Source organism: Mus caroli, unplaced genomic scaffold (genome assembly GCF_978045245.1).
Source record: "Mus caroli unplaced genomic scaffold, Mus_caroli_1 scaffold_11, whole genome shotgun sequence".
Lineage (NCBI taxonomy): Eukaryota > Metazoa > Chordata > Mammalia > Rodentia > Muridae > Mus > Mus caroli.
Window position 1 is genome coordinate 118,170,056 of NW_028227266.1, and position 22,620 is coordinate 118,192,675.

At 44.1% G+C, this 22,620-nt stretch overlaps 2 protein-coding genes across 3 annotated transcripts in view; both read right to left on the minus strand.

Annotated features, from left to right (window-relative positions):
* Positions 1-2,523: 2,523 nt before the first annotated feature.
* Positions 2,524-13,442, minus strand: LOC110302451 (solute carrier family 22 member 13). Its single transcript, XM_085828175.1, is given in 10 exon segments — positions 2,524-3,618; positions 3,620-3,667; positions 4,536-4,644; positions 4,830-5,044; positions 5,264-5,358; positions 5,444-5,564; positions 5,723-5,891; positions 11,926-12,080; positions 12,314-12,417; positions 13,065-13,442. Coding segments are annotated over 10 exon segments (1,437 nt in total). The 3' UTR covers positions 2,524-3,575.
* Positions 13,443-19,745: 6,303 nt separating this feature from the next.
* Oxsr1 (oxidative stress responsive kinase 1) overlaps positions 19,746-22,620 on the minus strand; it is an 83,397-nt gene continuing 80,522 nt past the window's right edge. For both annotated transcript variants that reach the window (XM_021172478.3, XM_085828176.1), the window contains exon 18: positions 19,746-22,522. In XM_021172478.3, the coding sequence (XP_021028137.1) occupies positions 22,448-22,522 (75 nt within the window). In that variant the 3' untranslated portion in view covers positions 19,746-22,447. The remainder of the gene's footprint in view (positions 22,523-22,620) is intronic.

Genomic DNA, 22,620 nt, shown 5'->3' on the forward strand with positions numbered 1-22,620 from the left:
TCTAATGATTTGAGTATATGAGCCTCTGGGGGCCATTCTCATTCAAACCAACACACTAGGTGAAAATGTCTGCTATAAAAGAGTAAATCTATGATCTGGATTGCAGAACTCCTATCTCCATGTCTTAGTTTGGGCTTCTATTGCTGTGAAAAGATACCATGACCAAGGCAACTTTTTAAAAAAGATTTACATATGTATGTATGTATGTATGTATGTATGTATGTATGTATGTATGTATGTGTGTGAGCACACTGTCACTATCTTCAGACACACCAGAAGAGGGCACTAGATCCCATTAGATGGGTTGCTAGGGATTGAACTCAGGACCTCTGGAAGAGAAGTCAGTGCTCTTAACTGCTGAGCCACCTCTCCAGCACCAAGGCAACTCGTATAAAGGACAAGATTTAATTGGGACTGGCTTACAGGTTCAGAGGTTCAGTCCATTTCAAAGCAGGAAGCATGGCAGCATCCAGGCAGGCATAGTACTGGAAGAACCAAGAGTTCTACATCTTGATCCAAAGGCAGCCAGAAGAAGACTGCCTTCTAGGCAGCTAGGAGGAGGGTCTCGGAGCCCACCCCGACAGCCCAACACATTCCCAAAAAGGCCACACGTACTCCAAGAAGGTCACACCTCCTAATATAGCCACTACATGCCCCAAGCATATTCAACCACCACACCCTGTGTGACCTAAATCGTGTACCAGCTGCAACTGTGACACAGTGCTGAGCAGTAGGCTCGATGTTCCCCTGGCCCCCAGGATGGGCTACTCCCTGTTCAATAGCACCCTCCTGAGGACAGATGTAGTTTACCTACCACTTGCTAGCCATATCATTCCTTATAAAGACCTCTGTTATGCTCATCAAGACAGAGACAAGAACACACTATGGCATTACTTCCCTAGGGAGATTGAGTAAACGTCTATTCACACCACAGACCCACCATGCTCAGAACAGAGAAATGATCTACCCAAATCCTCCTTGGTAAACTTAGAGTTCACAGGGCTTACTGACCAAGTATGTATAAGGGGTTACTTACAAAGGTGTGGATAATCTTCAACATTTGCATACTGAAAAGTCCAACCCTAGTTGAGTGATAACCTAAAAACTGTATAAACCAAGTCTCCGCAGGTGTGACCCTTCACTCTTCTGTATACTCTAGCACCTGCTAAGACCACATAGAAAATTAGCATGGAAGAATGAGGCACGAGGAAGCTGTAATTTCAGGTCAGGGTCGGATGACCCTCCCCCAATGTTAATGCAGCCTATCTTGTGATGGTCTCACACTGGGAATCAGAGCTGCTCTGATTTCAACGTAGAAGTGGCCATGTCATACACGGTGGAAATGATTCACAATACAGGCCTATGTATCTGGCATGATCTTCGATTAAGTACCAATGAGGACATCTTTGCCTGATATCCTGCATCTCAGATTTTTACAATTCATAACAGTAGCAAAATTACAGTTACAAAGTAGGAACAAAGTAACTGTATGGTTGGGAGGTGTCACACAGCATGAGGAACTGTATTAAAGGGTCACAGCATTAGAAAGGTTGAGGATCACTGATGCATATGATGCTGTGAAGTCCTGTTGCCAGTTTGACATGTTGCCTGGTCCCCTTGGATGACAGCTGCAGTTTGCAGTGGCCTCTGGGAGCAACATTTCTTTAGTTTTGGAATGAAGGAACTATTTCAGAACCACTCCTGATTTAGGCTCTTCCTTTGAATGAATGAACTATTGTCACAAATTCTAGTCTTTCATAGGTGGGTGCTGATCCTTAAGGGAAGCCTTTCTACTATCTCAGTGAAGAGAGAAGCTTTCTTCTGATGGTGCTAATTCCTCTAACAACTAATATGGTGCTTGGTCTGCACTTTCTTTATCTGCAACGTCAAGTTGCTCACACTGCATTCCCATCAAGGTTCACTTGCTTCCTGTCTTATCTTTCTGCTCTCTCACACTGTCAGTCTGAGTATATAAGCAATAGCCAGAGCACACCCTGAAGAGTATACTGTCTAGAGTCTCTGGAAGAAACAAAACAAAACAAAACAACCTTACTGTTTTGAATCTGGCTTCACTTAATTTCTTGCAGGTTAGAATGCAGCTTAATTCTTTGCCAAAATATATATCAAAGGCTTCCAGCTCAATTCCCAGTAGAGTCCTTGTTTGCCTCTGAAACCTCCTAAGTTGCATGAGACGGCCTGTATTCCTCTGAGCATTCTGGTCTTACAAGCTCCCGGTAGAATGGCCCACCAAGCCCTGCTTAGAGTGTTTTAGGGATCCATGGCTCAAAGTTACAAGTTTACATACTTCTCTTTGCAACCCTTTCCCCAAAGGCCTAAGAATTGATGATCAGATCTATCACAGAAAGCTCAAAACTTCTGTACCAGTTCTCTATGGTCCTTTTTTCTGTTGTGACAACATATCAAATCAGCTGAAGGAAGAAGAACCAACCCAGCTCTACAGTGTGAGGGCACAGTTTAATCAGTGCTGTCACGTGACAGGAAGTAGACAGTACAACTCTGGTCTCAGTTCCCTTCATGGTTTTATTTAGTTAGTTCAGGACCTTAGCCAATTGGATACTGCCCATGTTCAGGGACAGTCTCCCCTTCACAGTTAAACTTCTGACACCACCTTGACAGACACCACCCAGAGATGCTCCTCCTTTAGTGATTCCCATCCGGTCAGGGTGACAATGAAAATTAAGCATTACAGAATGGAACAATTTCTCCTAGACATAGATAACCCCTAAGAAATGGAAGAGACAATGTCTACAAAGACCCCAAAGGCAGGTCTGGGAATGCAGCTGTGTGACAGAACAGAAACCAAAGCCACAGGCAAATCTTGGAATAATACTGTGTCTGCAAAGGATCCCTCTAAGTCCTTCCCAGGAATGACAATCACTGCCAAGGAAGGAACACAAACACCCGATCACATCGCCCAGAGAAGGCAATGGTTTCAGCCTTGAAATGCACTCTCAATTTTTGCACATTTGCCTTTCATTAGAGGAACACACAGCATGAAAGCCTGGTTGGTAAAGAGCTTGTTTGTCTATGACCTCAAAAGAGAACAGCACGAAATATCCATGACTGGATGCCCAGCGAACACGTATACTATTGCTGACTCCTCAGAGAAGGCGACTAAGTGTGAAGGGGGAGATGCTGAAAGAATCTGTGTGCTCGGGAAATAGTGGCACAGTGTTCTCCAAGGTTTTGCACTGTGGACTTTGTGCCCTGGTGTGGCAATGTGAAAACTGGTGGGACCTGTAAGAGGTCTGACTGAGGAGGAGACTGTCGCTAGGTCTTCCCCATGTTCAAGCTTAGGTTTTGGTATCTTGCATGCACATACACCTTCCTCTGTGATTCTGTTCACCATGACATACCTACCCCTAGACACAATCAAAGAAGACAGGACCAAGACACACCCAGGATACTAATGCAAACATAGTCCTGAGAAGTAAGTCAGAAACAGAGGTGAGCAAGGAGGTTGGTCCTGTCCAACCACAAGCTGGAGTTGTCCCCCTTCAAATCAGGGCCACTGATATCCACTGTGTAATCAGTTGCTAGATCTGGACGGCTCCTCAACAACCACAGTCAGAACAAGGAGCACCACCAATGCTGAGTTCTTCCTTTAGCCTCCATTTCTTTTTCGGGGAACTGTGTCATTGAGGACCTGCAAGAGGGAAAAGAGCAGTCAGTGGCTACACGTGATGCAGTCCCATGATTAATGAATGCTCTTATCAGCTAAAGCAGGAAAATGAACTAAAATATCTGTGGCAACAAGGTGACACCGTGTTGCCCAGTGAGCAATGAGTAACTAATAATGAACTAATAATGACCGGGAGGCCTAGACCTAGGGAGAGGCCAGCAAGTCTGTGCTCACCATGGGGGGCCCCGTGCTCCAGGTCCTGGAGGGTGTCCTTCAGGGTCTGGCCCCGGGTCTCAGGAAGCAGAGCACACAGTAGGCCTGCTCCAATGGGGAGGCTGCCAAAGATGACCATGGGAATCGCCTGGTGGTACTGTTCCAACAGCATCACAAGGGGTGTGATGATGCCCCCGACCCTGGAGAAGATGCTCACCAACCCCATGCCTGTTTGCCTGGGGAAAGAGCACAAGCTGAGGCTCCGCCCACTAATGGAGGCTACACTCTGTCCACAGCTGTGAGGGCCCAGGTCTCAGCCACCTTTGGTCTAGACAGGGTAGAGCTTACAGGACCAGCCAGCCCCCTCTGTCTTACCCCTGTCACTCAAGAGACTCAAACTCCCTTTCCCCTTTGGATTGCACCTCCCCTGGGAGCACTCCTTCCTCTCCTGGGAGCACTCCTTCCTCTCCTCTCAGCTCTTACTTCTGTCCCACATTCAAGCTCTGACATGGCCAGGGCCTGCCTATGACCACAAGCGACACCTTGGTGAATGGCACTAGACTTCCTAGGCCCTGTAGGCAGCTCACTGGCTGGCTGTGGGCTGATAAGAGAGGGGCAGACTTACTGAGTGAATTAGATCCCCAGAGCAAAGGACCAAAAGTCAGCCAGCAGCTCTTACCTGATGATGGTGGGGAGGAGCTCAGCAGTGTACACATAGGAAATGGTGAAGGCCGCAGACGAGGCAAACTTCCCCACCACAGCCAGCACAGTGACCACCGTGGGAAGATCTGGAGGACGAGCAGGACAGACACACACAGAGAAGGACACCCATCACCTAAGCCTCAACACTTCCGTGTCTACTCAAGTGCCTCACCATCTATACCCACAGCCCGGGAAACTCTTAGTCCTGAAGAGGGTAGGGCAATAGCTCTAGCCATGGCAGGGAGGAAGAGGTTGGAAAACAGCCTGGTACCTCCTGGGATGAAGATCATGATGATGTACATGATGCCTGCCAGAGTTAGAGTACACAGCTGGCTCCACTTGCGACCCAGCTTCTCCATCATGAGGACACTGAGAAAGCGGGCAGGCATTTCCACTGCTCCAAATATCAGCTGTGTCACATAGATATCCAGGCCAAAGTCCCCCACTTGGAAGCTGAGGCTGTAGTACACCAGACTGTCCACAAACCTACAAAGCACCCAAGCATCCTTGTCACTCTAGGTGTACATCAAGTCACACCCAAAGGAACAGCCTGGCTTAATGCGTTCAGACCAGGAGACATGGGCTCACCTGAGGAGAAACCGTCACAGTTAGAGCCTGTGTCCACCCCTCCAGTGACACACGGCAGAAGAACACAAGTGCCTTCTGGGTCTGTCCTAACAGAGGGACAAGGTCCTGGACACTTACCAGACAGCTATGAGAATCAAAGTCACCTTCCTGAGGTGAGGGTGTCTGAAAAGGTCCAAGGCGTTCCCTGAGGGGCCTGTCTTCTCAGGGACCAGCTACAAGAAGGGCAGAGTGAGGGGCCAGGACTCAGGCATGGAGATTGGCTTGAGTTGGGGTGTGCCTTCACCTGCTCACAGGTACCTGGTTCAGGAGCTCTGGGGAAAGTGGCCGGCCGTTCACCAAGGCTGCCTTCTGGACCAGTTGTTTGGCTTCTTCTGTCCTTCCTTGGGACAGGAGCCACCGTGGAGATTCTGGCAGAACCCTGTCAACCACACATGGCCGTGATGCTGGGGTCTTGAGCTCTGTGCAGCCGCCCAGAATTCCAGTGCACACTGACCCTCCCATCCCAGCTCCACAGGCTCCCTCCTCTGGGCCCTGTGTCCTGACACAGTGGCCTGTCACTGGCAAGAGTCTCCTCACCAGAAATAGAAGAAGAGCAGGAAGACGGGTGCAGTGCCTATTATCTGAAAGAGTCTCCAGTTGCGGACACCATAGGCCAGTCCTGCTAACACCATCTGCCCAAGGGCAGCGTGACTCTGGGCCAGGACCATGGCTTGTGTTCTCCGGGATGGCCCCACCCACTCTGAAACTGTGAAAACAAATGTTGAGTCTGGACTGAATCTCCTCACTCTCTGTTAATAACCAGATAGCATCATGGCAAGCACTGAACCTCTAAGGATTGATTTTGACATATAGCTAAATTAGATTAGCTTCCACCAATGTTACAATGTCCTAGGCAGTCCTTGAGACGACCTTGGTCTTGGAATACAGTAAGAATGTTACCTATTCAGTAACATTCAGAATTACCTCTAGTATTGTAAGAGAGACAGTGAAAGAAATCAGGCATTACAATTTACTAGAATATAGCTAGTAATCTCAGGGCTAGTCTACATAGTATACTTAGAACAATATCGGAGTCACTCCCACACACAGGGATTTACAATGACCTAGGAAGAAGGAAGGTTGTGGTCTAAGAAGGAACTAGAGTAAATACTTAGAGCACTAGATAGCTGAGTCACTCCTGAACACAGGAATTTACAATGGCCTAGGGGGAAAGTGGACTATACAATAGACTAGAATTGGAAGTATGGTAAGCGCATGAAGCCCTTGCCCCTGGCTTCTAAGATTAAGCTGACCTTAGGTGGGGCTGCTTTTGATCCCAGTTGTTAACACTGATTTTTATCCCAATTGGTTCCTGTTAGCTTTTTGTATGCATTCCTCTGTTTTGTGTAAAAGTCGCTTATAAGTCTGATGCTAGCTTTGAGAAATTACATTCAGATACAGCACTCTCTGTGTCCGAGTCTGTTTGTCACCTTTTCACCGACTCCTGCCCACCTGTACCGGGACCCTGAATTCTCCCTCAGAATGAGGGAGGCAGACTGAGGCCAGTGCATGGCAGATGGTGCCCGAACAATGAGCCCAGACAGGTAAGACTTTATCTCTTTTTCTTCTTTTTCTTTTTTTTTTTTCTTCTTTTTTCTCAGGCAAGGATAGGATCTCATCTGGGTGCTGCAGACCGACTGATAAAGAATCATCAGTTTGAGGATGACGAGTAAGTTTTACCATGGGGCAGTCTGACATTAAAGCATGTTTAGATGCCTCACCAGCTGTAGTGCAAAAGGCCTATGCTGTAGCAATGAAGGGACAGAAAACTCAGCGCCAATGTTAAGAACACTGGTGAGAATGAAAAGCATTCTCAGGGGAATGAAGCTACATGTTTCAGTTGTGGGAAACTGAGACACCTGAGGAAGGACTGTAAAAATCCCTCAGGAAACAGGAAGGGCCTTCCTCCAGGTCTCTGCCCATGCTGTGGTGAAGAGAACCTTGGATGAATCAATGTAAATCTAAGTCCCATAAAGATGGGACTCTGCTCACTAAAGAAGCAGGTAAAACAAAAAACTAGATAAGGGGCACCCTCTTAGCCCCATTCAGGAACTGAGGGCCTCATTATAGGACACAGCCCTAGTTATTAAAAAAAACTTCAAGTTGTGGATTCTGATACTTAAGGTGAAATTAAAAGTTATGGTTAAAGCATTAAAAGAGACTTCATAAAAGTCAAAGAATAGCTCAATTCTTACTATTACCTTACTTACAACTCAACACTCCTACATTCTGCCAAACATTTGTAGATAAGGCTTTATTAGAAGTAAGAAAATCATATCCTCAAAACATATATAATTCATTTTGTGGATGGTGTTTTTGTTCGTTACAGAAATTGAAGGAGCAGGCAGAACAGGTTTGGCAGATGGCTGTAAAATGTTTGACTAAGTGTGGGCTGATGCTGGCTTCAGAAAAGATTCAGCATGGTAGACCTTTGGGTTATTTTGGACATTTGGTATATAGAGATTGTGTGTTTTCTCAGAGAATTGCCCTTAGATTAAATAAATTGGAAGCTTTGGATGCTTGCCAGACGCTGTTAGGGAATTCTTGGTTTTAATCCTGGTTTGACAAGCTGCCTCTTATAAGGAGGCATAGAAAGAAAAGGAAAAGAAAACGGAAAGTGGATTTTGGAGCTCTCCCAGGGACAGAGGGAAATCGGGAGACGTCCTGCTTCCTCTCTGGCCCCTACAGGAGACATCCTTAGTTTTGGTTACATCAAGTTCTCTACCCTCTTTGTATTGCCTGTCCTTGGTGCACCAATCTGTCCATGTGCCAATTCATGTATGTTTTTATTTAGCTGTATGAATGACTGTTGTTCTATGTTTCATGTTGAAAAGAATAAAAGAAAAAAATGGTTAAAATTTTATCTGCTGACTATTCATCTCTTAATTCAGTCTCAGTTTGCACAGTGAATGCTAAAAGTTGCCCGGCACCTTAGCCAAGAATCAAGCACAGCAGGAGAGGCCCTGCTGAAAAACTGTTTTTAAAAAGGAGTATGCAACGTCTTAGTTCTAAGGCAAATAAGCTGATAGTTGTTTTTTTTTCTAAAAGATTTTCAGCAATTGTGATTATTGGGTTCAGCAAATGACAAAGTGCTTTTTATCTTGAAATTATAGCTAGAAAAAGTAAAATTCTTTAATTGGTCTGAATTTATAAGATTTGTGTAGCCGCTTCATTTGGTTTTTGGCTGGTCTTAAAGGTATAAATATGCTCTGCATGTCTTAAAGGCGTGTGCCACCACACCCGGCCTTATGTAATTCTTATCCTAGAAACTAGACTTATAAGAGATAAGATTCAAAACAGTATCTCTTTAATAAAGCATTAAAATGTACACTGTCATGCACTCATATATGTGAATTGGCAGCCAAACTTCGTAACGTGATAGTGATGTTTCTGGTACTGATTTTAAAGATAATAAATTGTTTAAAATTGGGTTTTGCTTACCAAAAATGTTTATATATATATATATATTTATGTATATATATTCTAACGTTGCAAAAGAAACTTAAAAATTATGGTTAAAATTGCCAATGTTCTATTGCAGTTTGCACTTTGATCGCAAATTTAAGAGATTTTACTCAGGGCCGGCTGGTGGTGGCACACGCCTTTAATCCCAGCACTTGGGAGGCAGAGGCAGGCAGATTTCTGAGTTTGAGGCCAGCCTGGTCTACAAAGTGAGTTCCAGGACAGCCAGGGCTATACAGAAAAACCCTGTCTCGAAAAACCAAAAAAAAAAAAAAAAAGAGAGTTTTTACTCACCCATATATTGTTAATTAAGATTATTACAAGAGTAATCATCTCATGAGAGCGCTAATACAGCTCACTTTGGCCATCCAGCCATATAAAGTAAAAGCAGAGAGTTATCTAGATAAGTTTGTCTTTGTACAGAAATTAGACCTTCATACAATCAGTTTGGCTATGGTTGCTGCCTGCAGGAGACTACAGTACAAGCAATGCTTTCACAGCACTAAAGTTATAAGGAATGTTTTAAGTTTAAGTTGTCTTAAGAAAGACTGTCCAAAATTAGAGGCATTGATAGACAGTCGAATTGTTCCCCTGGAATCTGTCCTCACTACAGGAGGTATAATCTTTGGGTCAGGACTCAGGCAGTATGCTCAGATTAAAAAAAATATTTACATTTGAGTTAATGTAAAGCTCAGAGCAGCCACATTGACGCTTGTGTGAGTTTTCGTTTTGCAAACTGTGCCTAGAGAAGTTCTTGGGACCTCACCTCTCCCTGCCTTCCAGAGAATTTTTTTTTAAACTAAAACAATACAGATCTATCCAGGTGTTGTTCAAAATAAAGTTTAAACTCAAGATTTATAGAAGGTCAATCAGGCTGTAGAACTTATAATGGCATTACAAGCTGGCTTGCCTACTCCATTAAAATTAGTATAGATTTGAAAGTTTGTTTTTTTCCTTTGCATCCTGATAATTGTAAAGGGTTTGCTGCTAGTGAGCTTGATCACTGGAAAATTTTCCCTTTAAGTATGGCTAATATAGCCTTCCTTACATTATGTAAGAAAAAATTTTTATTGTCTCTGCTTCAATACAAGAAGCTAAGACTTTGAATCTTTCACTGTATACTGTTTCTTAAGTAATTCATTAGCTAATGCCTCTGAAGAGAAGTTTACTTCAAATCCTTGCTCTCACACAATGAGCTTTAAAGTTTTGGGGAGTAGCTGTTGCCCCAAAAAAGATTCAGATACAATATCTTTTTTAATATTTAGGGTCTTAGTTATCCTAGAAAAACTGTGGTACAGAAAATTTAAGAAAAAAAAGATGATTTGCTTATTACAAATTATTTTCAAAAGCTTCCAGGAGATGTTAATTGACTAAGACCTCACCTTAAACTCACCACCAGAGGACTTAAGCCCTTGTTAGACGCTATCAAGTGAGATTCAAATTCACTGGTAAAGAACAAAAGGCTTTACATAAAGTAGAGGAAACATCTGTGATCAACTGGTATCAATTGTAATCAGTGGTAATCAAATATTTAGCTGCTCATTCTAGTTGTTACTCAATGTGCCCACAGCAATTCTTTGGCAAAAAAGAACATTAATGTAATCATCTTTCTTCATCTCCAAGTAAGGTTTTTAACATCTTACTATGACGCTGAAATTTGGATGCCAAAGAACTCCTTTCTGAGTGAGTCCCTTATAGTATTCTGCATCCAGGCATATTTATGCCTAGGTGACGTGAAAGGATCCACTTACTGGCACATGACATAATCCTGTTCAGGTACTTAATATGGGGAAGACAGCATGTTTGTGTATTTTCCACAGAATGCTGCAGGGGCATGCTAGCTTCCAGAATGATTAGTGTGACAGGCTGACCTGTGAGTTGCTGAGTGCCCTGACAATGGTGACAGGAAAGCTGTATTGGATGCACAGAGAAGGAGGAAGCAAGGAGAGCAGACATGTGCAAGCAAAATGAAGAGAATCTCCCTATCTCCACCACAGACTGCACAATGAGAGCCAACCTGGTGTAGACCTGGGGACCACTAAAGAAGCTGACTCGTGAGGCAGAGGGACCTGGTACAGAGAAAGAGCAAGAATACTACTGCTCTTCAACCAGATTTGTTTAGAATTTGCTGCTGCTGCTAATTTGATTTTTTTTTTAAAGAAACCCAAAGCTCAGGCCAACTCCCCTATAGTGGTAAAAGCTTGTGTTCCTTACCCATATGCTGTGCTATTGGGTAATTTTGATAAGAGTTAAGATCACCAATCTTACAAGTATTTTCACATTCACTGTAATTCTTGTCAATTAACTAATTGTGTAGATCCTAATTTAGATAAGGGATCTGCTGTTATGATTTTGTTAAAGAGACCTGCTTATGTTTTACTGCCTGTAGACTTAGGAAATGATCCTTGGCTTGAGAATTCGGGAATGCAAACTTTGAAAAGGTTAAATGAGCTTATTGGACCTAAGAGATTTGTTGCAGCTCTGATTTTAGGGATTACTGTCTTAATTGCAATTTCAACTTCTTTTGCATTATCTACCACAGCTTGAGTTCAGCAGCTACATGCTGCTCATTTTGTTAATGAGATGCATAGGAATATTTCCATTGCTCTGTCAGAACTACATATTATAGATAAGCACCTGGAGGCAAAGGTTAACGCTTTAGAAGTAGTTTTCACACTGGGACAGGATATGGCAAATATTAAGGTAAGGTTAGCTACTAAATGTCATGCTTCATTTCAATATATTTGTGTCACCCCATTAACTTATAATGCTACCACTGATTGGGAAATGACTAAGGCGCATTTTCAGGGAGTGTGGAGAGATACTGATATTTCACATGACATGGAACAGTTAAAGGCAGAAATTTCAGATATTAACAAAAGCCTTTTGGATACTTGGAACATTGATGAATTATCCGGAGATTTAAAAAATAACCTAAGGGCATTGAATCACTTGGATCGGGTTCAATATTTAATCTTGCTTGCTATTATTATTGGCATCATTATTATTATTTTTTAGTAATTGTTGTATTTCCACTCATCTTTAGAGTTCTTCTGAGACTCCTGCCCACCTGTACCAGGACCCTGAATTCTCCCTAGGATTGAGGGGGCTGGCTGAGGCCAGTCTGCAGCACTGTGCCTCATTCACAGCATAGAAAGCTCTGCTATGACATCTTTAGGTAGAAATGTCTGAAACTAACCCCACAGGCCATTCAGGGGCTCTCAAGAGCACAAGTTTCAGACTGTCTGTCCAAGTGGCTCCAGGGCTCAGATACTCACCCAGAATCATGGTGCTCATTATGGATCCTGCAACAGCAACAGCTGAGAAGAAGCACAGAACCATGTAGAGCTCAAAGCTGGGCACAAAGGCTGTGGCCACACCTATGGTACCTGACAGAAGCAGCTGCAGTAGAAGGCTGGCTCTTCGGCCAATCCTGAGGTAACAGGGGGACAGGATTTGAAGTGAAGAGGCTGGCCCAGGAGTGAATCAAAAGAGCCCCAGGCAAGCCTATTCTGGCCCTCTGTCAGAGTGGGGAGATAGGGTTTTCCCTGGTAGGTAGGCAATAGAACTTATCTTGATGGCTACTGGTATAGCTCTGGGGAGTGGGGAGGGGATAACTGAGCCAGCACCAGAAGCCTAAAGGCACGCCAGACCAGCAGCACATACCAGTCACAGACAGGCCCAAAGACCAGGGCTCCAACAAGGAGTCCAGCCATGAACACCGACTGAGAGGTCCTCTTCAGGTTCTTCCGATCACACACAAGGTCAAACTGAAAGGAAAGCAAGGTATGTAAGACTGGGTCTAACATCCAGGGCCAACTTTATCATCAAATTCCCATGGTTCCTACATTGTGTATCAAGGCAATTTTCAGCACCATAGGGAATTCATTGAGCATAGAATGTTTAAAATTTAAAGGGAACACGTGAGACAATCATTGATTTCTGACTGACAGGATGTCAACTGCTAGCCAGAGGCAGGCACAGAGGCATATACCTGGGAAGAAGTTGCACCCACTCTGGGCAAGCGGTAAGGCAGGCAAAGAGACATGGAAGGAGACAGGAAGTAGGACAGAAAGGGAGGGCATCAGGCATATCAGGGAAGAGGGAGAAGAACAGAGGCAGGCAGCTGGGCAAATAAGGGACACGCTGAGAGATACAGACAAGAGACCATCCAAAGACAACAGCCACTCAGGCAGCAGAGCACACAGAGAAAGTTACAGTGGCATTCAGAGCCCCAGGCTGGGCACAGGTTGTCTCCTGGCCTATGATGCCCAATGGGGGAGTGGACCAGGATGACTGGCAAAGGAGAAAACAGGCATAAACACAAGATACAGAGCAGCAAGTATCAAAGGCACAGGGTCAGACAGAGGACCTGACACACCACACAAGTGGGCACACAGATAGCAGACCATCCTACCTCATTCTTTAGGGACTGAGGCCGGTTCTCAGGATAGTCCCAGCCTGAGTCACAGGCCTGGGTCTCATTGAAGCGGTGGCTCAGGATGTCTTCCAGGCTGGCACTGTCAGGAGGTGGCCGGAACATGAGGCAGGACTCAGGTCTGCCTGCCATGTCGTTGGGGATGCTTATAGCCAGCTGCTCAGCGGCACTTAGGTTGAAAGTGTGGTTCTTAACCCAGGACACTGAACAGTGGTGAGCCTCGTCAAGGACCATGAAGACCTGGCCAAATATGAAGAATGCAGACAGGAAATTGGGAATGCCCATCAGGATGGTCACCCCCACCTGAAAGCGACCAAAGTCGCCCACTTCAGCCATGACCTGTGCAAATTGAGCCATGTCTTCTTCTCACTCCTGAGTCTAGGAACACCACACAGGCTTGCTGCTCTGGGCCCTGGTGACAGCTACATTAATGTTTAACCCAGCTTTAGGCAGCTACACCTATCAGTTTATACCTTACCTCCGTAGTCTGACAAGAAAGAATATCGAAACAACAACAGCAAAAACCCCCAAACCACACTTACGTGAGAATGTTGTATTGACTGTGACAGATACAGGCATCACAAGAAGAACATCTTTCCAGGTAGGCCAAAGTCTTCAAAAGATGAAACTGTCTTCCTCACTGACTTCCAACTATAACATCTTCAACAACTCACAGTCACCTCTATTGCTTTCCCATCACTGAAAACTTGATTCTGAGAGTGTTGGCAACTTTTGGAGGGACATGAGCTTCTCTTCCAGAGACGAAATCTCACAAGATGTGAGGAATAGATAACAGGTACCCAGCAAAAGCTCCCTAATCACTGGTTTCACCAAGCATTCGACCTCACATTGCACAATGCAACACAGTTATGTGCCTACTGGGGCAAGTGTGGCAAAACTGCCGTAGGTCTAACCAACTGCACTCATAGGGTTCTGAGATCTGTTCCACAGAACAGAATTTACGCTTGTGACTGTAAACATGATCAGAACCGATGGCTACTAAAGTCTCATGCCCTAGGAAAGAATTGATGGGTGTCATTTTGTTAAATATCTGTACTGGAAAACTGTCTTTTCCACACTCATGTTTTCTATTCCTAATTTGTGCTGCTCTCAGTCTTGGTTTAAGCAGCTTGTTGCAGAGGGTAGTTGTTAACTCTGAGACTTAACTGTTCAAACTGTTGAGACTAAGTGAATGTGTATGCTCAACCAGAGGGAAGATCTCTCTCTGCCTCTCCACAAGGCTCCCTGGCCATCACAGAAGAGAGGGCAGAATGTGTGTAAGCCTGTTTGTAAGTTTGGTGTGGAGTACTGTGGAATGTTGACCTCTGCACATGACATGACTGTTGCACACATCAGCTGTAGTTATCTACACATGACCTGTATAAGATTAAGCCAGCTAAAAATGCCAACATTTAAGAGAAACAACCAAAGTGTCCATAAAGGAAATATGGCACATAAGTACAACAGAATATTACTCACCATTCAAACAAACAAACAAACAAACAAACAAAACAATGGAACTCTGTTCTTTTGTGACTGCATACTTTAAAACTGCAGATTTTAGTAACTGAACACAGGCAAGCATAGAAAGCCAAATACCTTAGGAGACCTTTAAAATCTTTACCTCACAGGAGGTAAGAGTGTTTACCAGAGTCCTAGGGGCCTAGGGAAGAAGGGACAATAAAAGTTGATCAATATCTATTAAGTAACGAGCGTGAGAAAGGAGCTCTGCTGTGCTGCTCCCTTCCCTCCCTAAACCCTAAACTGAGGCACTATCAGCAGCTGATGTTTGCTGCACAGAAAGAGCTACCCTTCTCTGAAGGAGGGGCCACTGACGGGTTGACCGCGCTTCTTAGATGAACCTACACCCATGCACACATGCACTCATATGTCTACTAAGTGTAGTCAGTGGGTTATTTGCTTTTTTCTAAACAATGGGTTGGAAAGATGGCTCAGTGGTTAAGAGCACTTCCTGTTCTTGCAGAGAACCTAGATTTGGTTCCCAGCACCAACATGGCAGCTCACTACTCTCTGTAACTCCAGTTGCAGAGCATCCAATGTCCTCTCCAACCTCCATGGGCATCAGGCATGCATGATACACAGAACACATACACGCAGGCAAAACATTCATATACATAACATAATCTTTCATAACAAATAAAACCTTAAAATTCTACAACAAGAAAGTGAAGACATGATGTTGGGGAGATGTGCTAAGGCAAACTGGTAAGGAGGAAGAAGGTGGGTGTGACTAAGATATACAAACATAAAATCCTCAAAGGAAAAACCTGCCTGCACCAACTCTGCCAAGACCCAGCTCTTGCCTAGAACCTTGATATTCTACTGCAGACCTTATTTTCTTCTGGTAGTATGTAATAGTAGCCAATCCCAGAGCAGCAAGCAGGCCAGGAGACACACAAAAGATAAAACATACCCTCCTTTCTTTTTACTACCAAAGACAAATCAAGAACACAGAGTGAATACAAGAAAGGTAGGTGTGTGTGTGTGTGTGTGTGTTTTATTTCCACTTCTAACCAAGGAAGAAACCAGTTTTCTAGTAAGCTAGTAGATTTCTAGTAATCTAGAAACCTGTTTTACTACATTAAAGACAAATAATACAGGCTCTCTGGGTGTATCCCAATCACCCAAAGCAATCAATGATAACAACAACACAGGACAAAGTTCCCCCCTACCATTACCTCTACACATGCACAGAAGCATACGTGCCTGCATGTGCAGTACACAAACCTGTTTATATATTCACAGGAAGAGGGACTTTCATGTTCTGAATTCTGAACCATTCTAAGAGTTAGGTAGGTGGCCCTGGCCCCTAGCTGGCCAGCTCAGGACAGTGACAAAGCCAAACACGGTATGTAAAAAGAGCACTTTCAGGCTCCCTCACCAGCCCTTGCCCCAGCTGTACTCCATCACTCCCCCACACCTAGTTGGAGTATTCTTATCCTGAATGACTGAAGAGGTGGGAAGCTTGCTGGGCCACTGATTCATCCCAAGTCTCTTTCTCACTCAGTCACCTACCTAAGGAGAAGGGTGGTCTCTGAAGATTCTTATACTTCTTAAGGAGAATGGTGCAAATGGGTAGGTAGGACAAGCCAAGAATGGTGTCTCACACCTCAGCCACAGCACCCTTAGGAGGTTGAGGCAGGATCGCTGAGAGCTGGAGTCCAATCAGGGATAAACAGTGAGCTCCAGGCCAGCCTAGGCTACAGAGTGAGATTTTACTATCCGTATTGGCTGGGTTTGTCAACTTAACACAAGCTAGACTAATCAGAGAAGAATGAGCCTCAGTTGAGAAAATGCCTCCAGGAGATCCAGCTGTAAGGCATTTTCTCAATTAGTGATCAATGGAGGAGGGTCCAGCCCTCTTTCTTCCACAACTTGCTTTTTGGTCATGGTACAGCAATAGAAATCCTAACACTACCTCAAAAAATAAAAACTCAGCATGCAGGCCTGTCAACCTGAGTTCAATCCCCAGAACCCACAGAAAGGTAGGAGATAACTGCCTCTGCAACACTGTCCTCTAGACATGATGTGATGTTCGTGTGTGCACTCATGCACGTGTGAATGCTCTCTCTCTCTGTCTCTCTCTGTCTCTCTCTGTCTCTCTCTGTCTCTCTCATTCTGGGGAGGAGGGAGAGGAAGGGGGGAGGAGAGGGAAAGGAGAGGGAAAGGGAGAGGGAGAGAGAATGAGAATATATATCCTAGTTTATTTCCCATTACTGTAAAATCCAGAAAGGTAATGACTGTTTTGTAACCACCAGGACACTTTTACATGGAATAAATATATTCTCTATTTAGTGTCAGTAAAATCACCAGCAATCCTCTGTCTATAGAAAGAGACAGATCATGTGTTGAGGTAACAGTGAAGTTGTCCTCAGCTTCCTAAAGCTTTAGAGATTAAACTTAGCAGTGTTTAAATAAGAAAACAGTCATGAACCAGGCAGCACCTAGACCAGCAGAAGTGCAGAAAGCCCTACCTAATGATGTGGGCAAGGCAGTGCATACAGAAAAACGGAAACAATATATAAAAACTTAATAATATGGACTGTAAAACTAAATATAAAATACAAAATGTTACATTCCAGAAGATGATACTGAGTTAAACTAGGACAATTTTGGGCATGCAAGTGGCTTTTTAAATTGAATATCAATAACAACCTATAAAATAATTGATGACTTGGCCTTCATTGGACATAAAATACTTGTACTCTCTGAAAGACACTGTTAGGATGAGATTTTTAAGCCACAGACTAGAAAAGATTGTTATCCCCCACACCCCCCCCCAAAAAAAATCTCTGTTTCAAGGCCAGATCTTGGCCTGCCTCCAGGGTAGCCGTGGGACCTCTCGACTCCCCTGCCTCACTGCAGCCCAAGGGCTAGGGTTAGAGAAGTGGGTCATCATCCTAAGCTGGAACTCAGTAAGAAATGCAACTGATTGTCAGGACATAAAAGCTGATCAACTATTTACATAAATGCTCTCACCCTGAGAGAGAGAATCTGCCAAGTCACCAGCCACTGCTTGATGAAAGTGTTAAGGTCAAAAGAGACAAAAGATCCAGCAGAGCCAGGCCAGAGATCAAGGAAAGACAGAGTCCAGAAAAAGCACAATACTGCAGTAACTGAAACTTTCTCAGTCTGTACATTAGCTCACAGGGTCCTATCAAAGCCAATGTCCTAATCTAGATAGGTGTGTAGTTAAGAGAGAGATTTGCATTCAGAGAAGCCACAAGGCAGAGAAAGCTGAATCTTTGGTATTACTTGCAAATATTTCTGTAAGTCTGAGCTTACTTCAAAATAACAAAGTTTGAATAGCCATGTCTCTGGAACACACAGAAGGCAAGTTGGCATACATGAATATGTTCAATAGCATAATCATTAGGAAACTGCAAATTAAGACAGGAAACTACTACATACCTAATAGAACAGCTACATTCAAAATATGATATCGCAGGCTGGGCAGTGGTGGCGCATGCCTTTAATCCCAGCACTTGGGAGGCAGAGGCAGGTGGATTTCTGAGTTTGAGGCCAGCCTGGTCTACCGAGGGAGTTCCAGTACAGCCAGGGCTATACAGAGAAACCCTGTCTTGAAAATCAAAAAACAAAAAAACAACAACAAAAAAGATTATCGCCACAAGCAGTCAGGAGTGTGGAGCAACAGGGATGTCAAACAGTACAGCTATTTTAAACAGTGGCTTAACAATTTACTTATAAAACTAAACACACTCTTACCTTAAAAGCCAGCAATTATGTTCACCGGCATTTGTCAAATGAGTTGACACCATATGTCCACACAAAACCCTGCACAAAGATTTCAGGAGCTTTGTTTTTAACTGTCCAAACTTGGAAATACAAAACATGTCCTTCAGTGGATGGATATGGTGAGCTGTGGTACAGACACTGGAATTCGGTGCTAGAAAAAAACAGAAAATGAACAAAAACCTCCAGCTGTTGTGAAAAGATATGAAAGAAGCCAATCTGAAGAGACTACATACTGTGTAATTGGTCCTAACTACACATAGACCAGTGCATCCTGTAAGGATGCTCAAAGGAATAGTGCTTGTCCAGCATGAGGTCCTAGGCTCAACCCCATGTTAGTGACATGAAAATGAAAACAATCCACAACCAACAAAAACATTGGTTGCCAAGGGTCAGTGTGGAAAGAAATGGACAGGACAGACAGAACAGAGTATTTTAGGGGCACAGATATAGTTTACATTAAAAATATAATTCACATGGAATGTTGGAGGCAGAAATAGGCTGTTTAAGTATAGGGAACACATTCTACTTGATTTTGCTGTGAAACTACCCAACTATCTTAAAAATTGAAGTCTACTTTAAAAACAAACATGGGACAGATGACCTGACCCAAAGGAGGAAGTTAAGCTAAGGAGCTAGCCTGGGACACTCCAATCTGTTACAAGCAGAGGTCCACCTTACTCTTGCCCTGACCTCACCCCTTGCTCATGGCATGGCCACATTTGAGTACCTGGCCCTACTCTGTGCGCATGACACAGCTCATTTCTTCATTTACTGTCTTGAAAGCAAGCTTGCAGCAGTTCCAAGCTATACAGTCCTCTCAACTCAAGCTCCAAAGCTCTGTGCTCTCAAAGAAACAGCAGTACCTACAGCAGCTGTCACGATGTTGGCTACTTCTGTTAGGAAAGATTACGTATGATCAGAAAGTTAGCCAGAGCAGGTGGGGACAAGATGCTAAGAAGCTTAGAATCTCCCACAAAGCCATACCATTCAGGTATCCAAACCCCGTGGGGAGAAGCTAGATGACATGCTAGGCTAAGAGGAGGGATGCTGGAGTAATTAGCAAGCAAAAGGAGTTTGAAAACTGCTTCTAGAACTTTTTAACACTGAGTATAGGAAAAGTTACCCAATCTTCACAAGTAAAATGGGGATGGTAATACCTATTAGAAAGGAATCTAACAAACTGCTCTACACCTTCCAACAGAAGCACAACAGTTTTAAACTATCCTACTAAAGACGGGGATGTCAGCGTGGTCACCTTACTGTGCATGTGCACCTTGGCTTCACTCTAGTCACATGAAAACTAAAAGGAGTGATGTCATGTCTTACTCAGAGCTCTTCCCAACCACCGCCATCAAAATAAATAAATAAATGAAAGCATTCATATATCATTAAGGACAATTTACTCTTTATTGATTAAAAATGAAAAAAAAAAACATGCAGTAAAATACAAGTCAAGAGGAGAGGGAGAAGGTAATATTTTACATCTTCCACCATCCAGCAAACGTTCTAGAGGGACTGACATCACTGGTATATCCTTGCTCTAGCCTTCAGATTACTTAGCAGTCTCAGCTGGCTCTAGGATTTGGTTGAAAACAGAGGGAAAACACAAAAAACAAAAACCAACTCAAATGATTCCTTTAATCATTTAGAAAGACCATTTGACATAGTATCTTGGCTATATTGGCACATACTATCTTGTGCTATAGGTAGTCCCTGCTTCAGGGACAAGGGTGTCTTGAGGGCTTAGTGACAGTACCCCCGGAAGCACTGCTCCAGCTCCCTGGCTCCCAGCTGACCCACCGCAGCAGTTTGCACTGACTGGTTCTCTCACCATCACTGCATAAGCCAGCAGAAGGAAGTCACCACACATCACAGAGAAGTAACACTGTCCTGGGTCTTAGTGCCGACCTCCTAGTTGCCAAAAAAGCAAACAATGAACCGAAAGAGTCCCGGGACACTTTTGCTGTCATGTCTGTCCCCCAGAGCAGGGCAAAGGTGATGACAGTCTAGTGAAGGTGAACATGAGATGGGCTGCTGCTTACTTCCAGCCAGGCACTGGACCACCCCAAGTCAAAAGCCACAACAGTGATCGCAAATTCCTTCCTGAGCCCGTAAGTGTGTTACGTCAAGCTGCTGGAACCAAGCTGGATTCTACAGCAAGCCAGAGTCGTCTGCAAAGGTAACAACACTGCCTGCTTCCTGCACCTCAACCCCACCTCCCAGCCTTGCTTCCTCATAGCTCTAACAAGTGGGGAAAGAAGAAAGAAAAAGAAATGGTTTTCTAACTAGCTGCTTACTCTTTTTTTCTCCCTCCTAGCTTGGTAGGAGCCTCCTTTTACCAACCTGCTGGGACCTTAAACTCTCTATTCTCCTAACTCCCCTCTCAAATCCATCTTCTCTTCCTCCCCAACACCTTTTCCAACATGCCTTTGCACTCAACAGTACAAAAGTCCACGACTGAAACTACAGGCTCAGCATGAACGAAACAAGAGGTGGCACAGGTTAGAGATGGGGAAAGCGTCCAGGTGTGTTCCAAGAGAAGTCAATAGAGCTGCTTCTAGGAGCAGCCCTACGGTTTGATCTGGGTGAGGTGGGGTGAGGGTGGGATCACACTGGGTACCTAATCTTGTTCATCAAACCAACAATGGCAGGTGCAAGGAATTCTATCAAAGGCAACTAACTAGTCCCTTTCTAGGGGCTCGAAACCCATCTTTGTGTCTCTTTAAGGCCAGACTGACTATTCCATTCTTATATAAAATTTGGTAATTCGACAGGCTTATTAGCAATTAGACAAATGCTATTCAACAGTAGGGAAAAAAAGTCAACCTCACTGATTATTCCCATATTGCATTGATCGTGTTCGTTTGTTTGATTGGTTGGTTGGTTTGGTTTTTGAGACAGGGCTTCTCTGTATAGTTGAGCACTCTTTTTAAACCTAAAGAATAAGTTACATAATTCCTGTAGAAAATCAAATTAACACTGTCTACTCATAAACCTAAAGGTCACGGCACGTGTGGTTTCGTGTTCCATCCTGGGTCAGTTTAGTGAATGAAGACCCCCTCCACAGAGTTGGTGCAAGAGAAGAGCAGAAGGCGGCCTCTAGCCTAGTGAGAGTCTCCTTTATTGCTGTAAAAATCTCAGCTGGGTACACCATTTCCACATGACTAAGAGGCCAGGCAAGTCCATCTTCACAGGAGGATCAAAGATCAGTTTTTCTTCAGTTTAATTATTTTAAATATTGAAAATACTTTCCCAATGATATGATTTACAAAGTTCTTTTTCTTGTTCAAAAACTACTTCTGGCAAGATAAGATTTATAAGCCATTGCTTGCTGTTTTCTGCACAAACAATCCAAAGCTGCACGCTGCAGGAGCAGATGGCTGAAGTCTGACAACAGTCAGATGTTTCGCACCAGCTGAAAGTTAAGGCTAGCAACCCTTTCAGGAGGGAGCAGTAGGGGGTGCCTGAGAACAGCTCAGCAAAACACGGAAGAGACACCATGGAGAGGACAGACAAGAGTCTAGGCTGCCTCCATTCGAGGCTGTGCTTTTTCCTAACAAAGGTTGCTAGAATCAGGTACAAAGAAAAAAACAGTAATTAAATTCTCTGGGCTCCAGCTGAACAATCAACTTTAATTGCTACTTGAGTGTTAAAGAGATATCCCAAGATGCTCATGTCCCAGCAGGCGCGGGAGAGCAGGCAAGATGAGGTTGCCCAGTGCAGCTGCTCTATCCACTGGGACCATCACTGTAGTAAGGCAAGAATGAATTGAGAGACTTCCATCCTGGGCCTTGAGGCACACTGGCAGCTTCTGCTTCTCAGATGGAGGGAGAGGGGACATGAGCAGCGTGTCTACCAATGGAACTCTCTGAGGGGAGGCTGGCCACTGGCGATCCAACTTTTCTTTCCTTGTAAGAAAAGGGGGGGCAGGGAGGAGGGCAGCAAGAAAAACAAAGAAAAAAACTAAAGCTCCAAGCTGGGAGGTTTGTTGCTGGGTTCTTTGGCAGTTGTAGGTTCAAGCCAACAGAAGCAACAGACATGTGCATGTGTGGCATCTCCTAGGCTGACTCTTCCAGGTCTGTGGTTTAGCTGATGCTGAGCTGGGCAAATCCTATCAGTTTGCCATCATCAGGAATATCCGAGCCTTCAACACCAGATGCCTATGAACCAAACAAAATGACAAGGTGTGGCAATTTATAAACAAAAGTTCAGGTAGCAATAAAAACAGATAAAAGGCTGCAGAAAGGAAGGCGGTAGG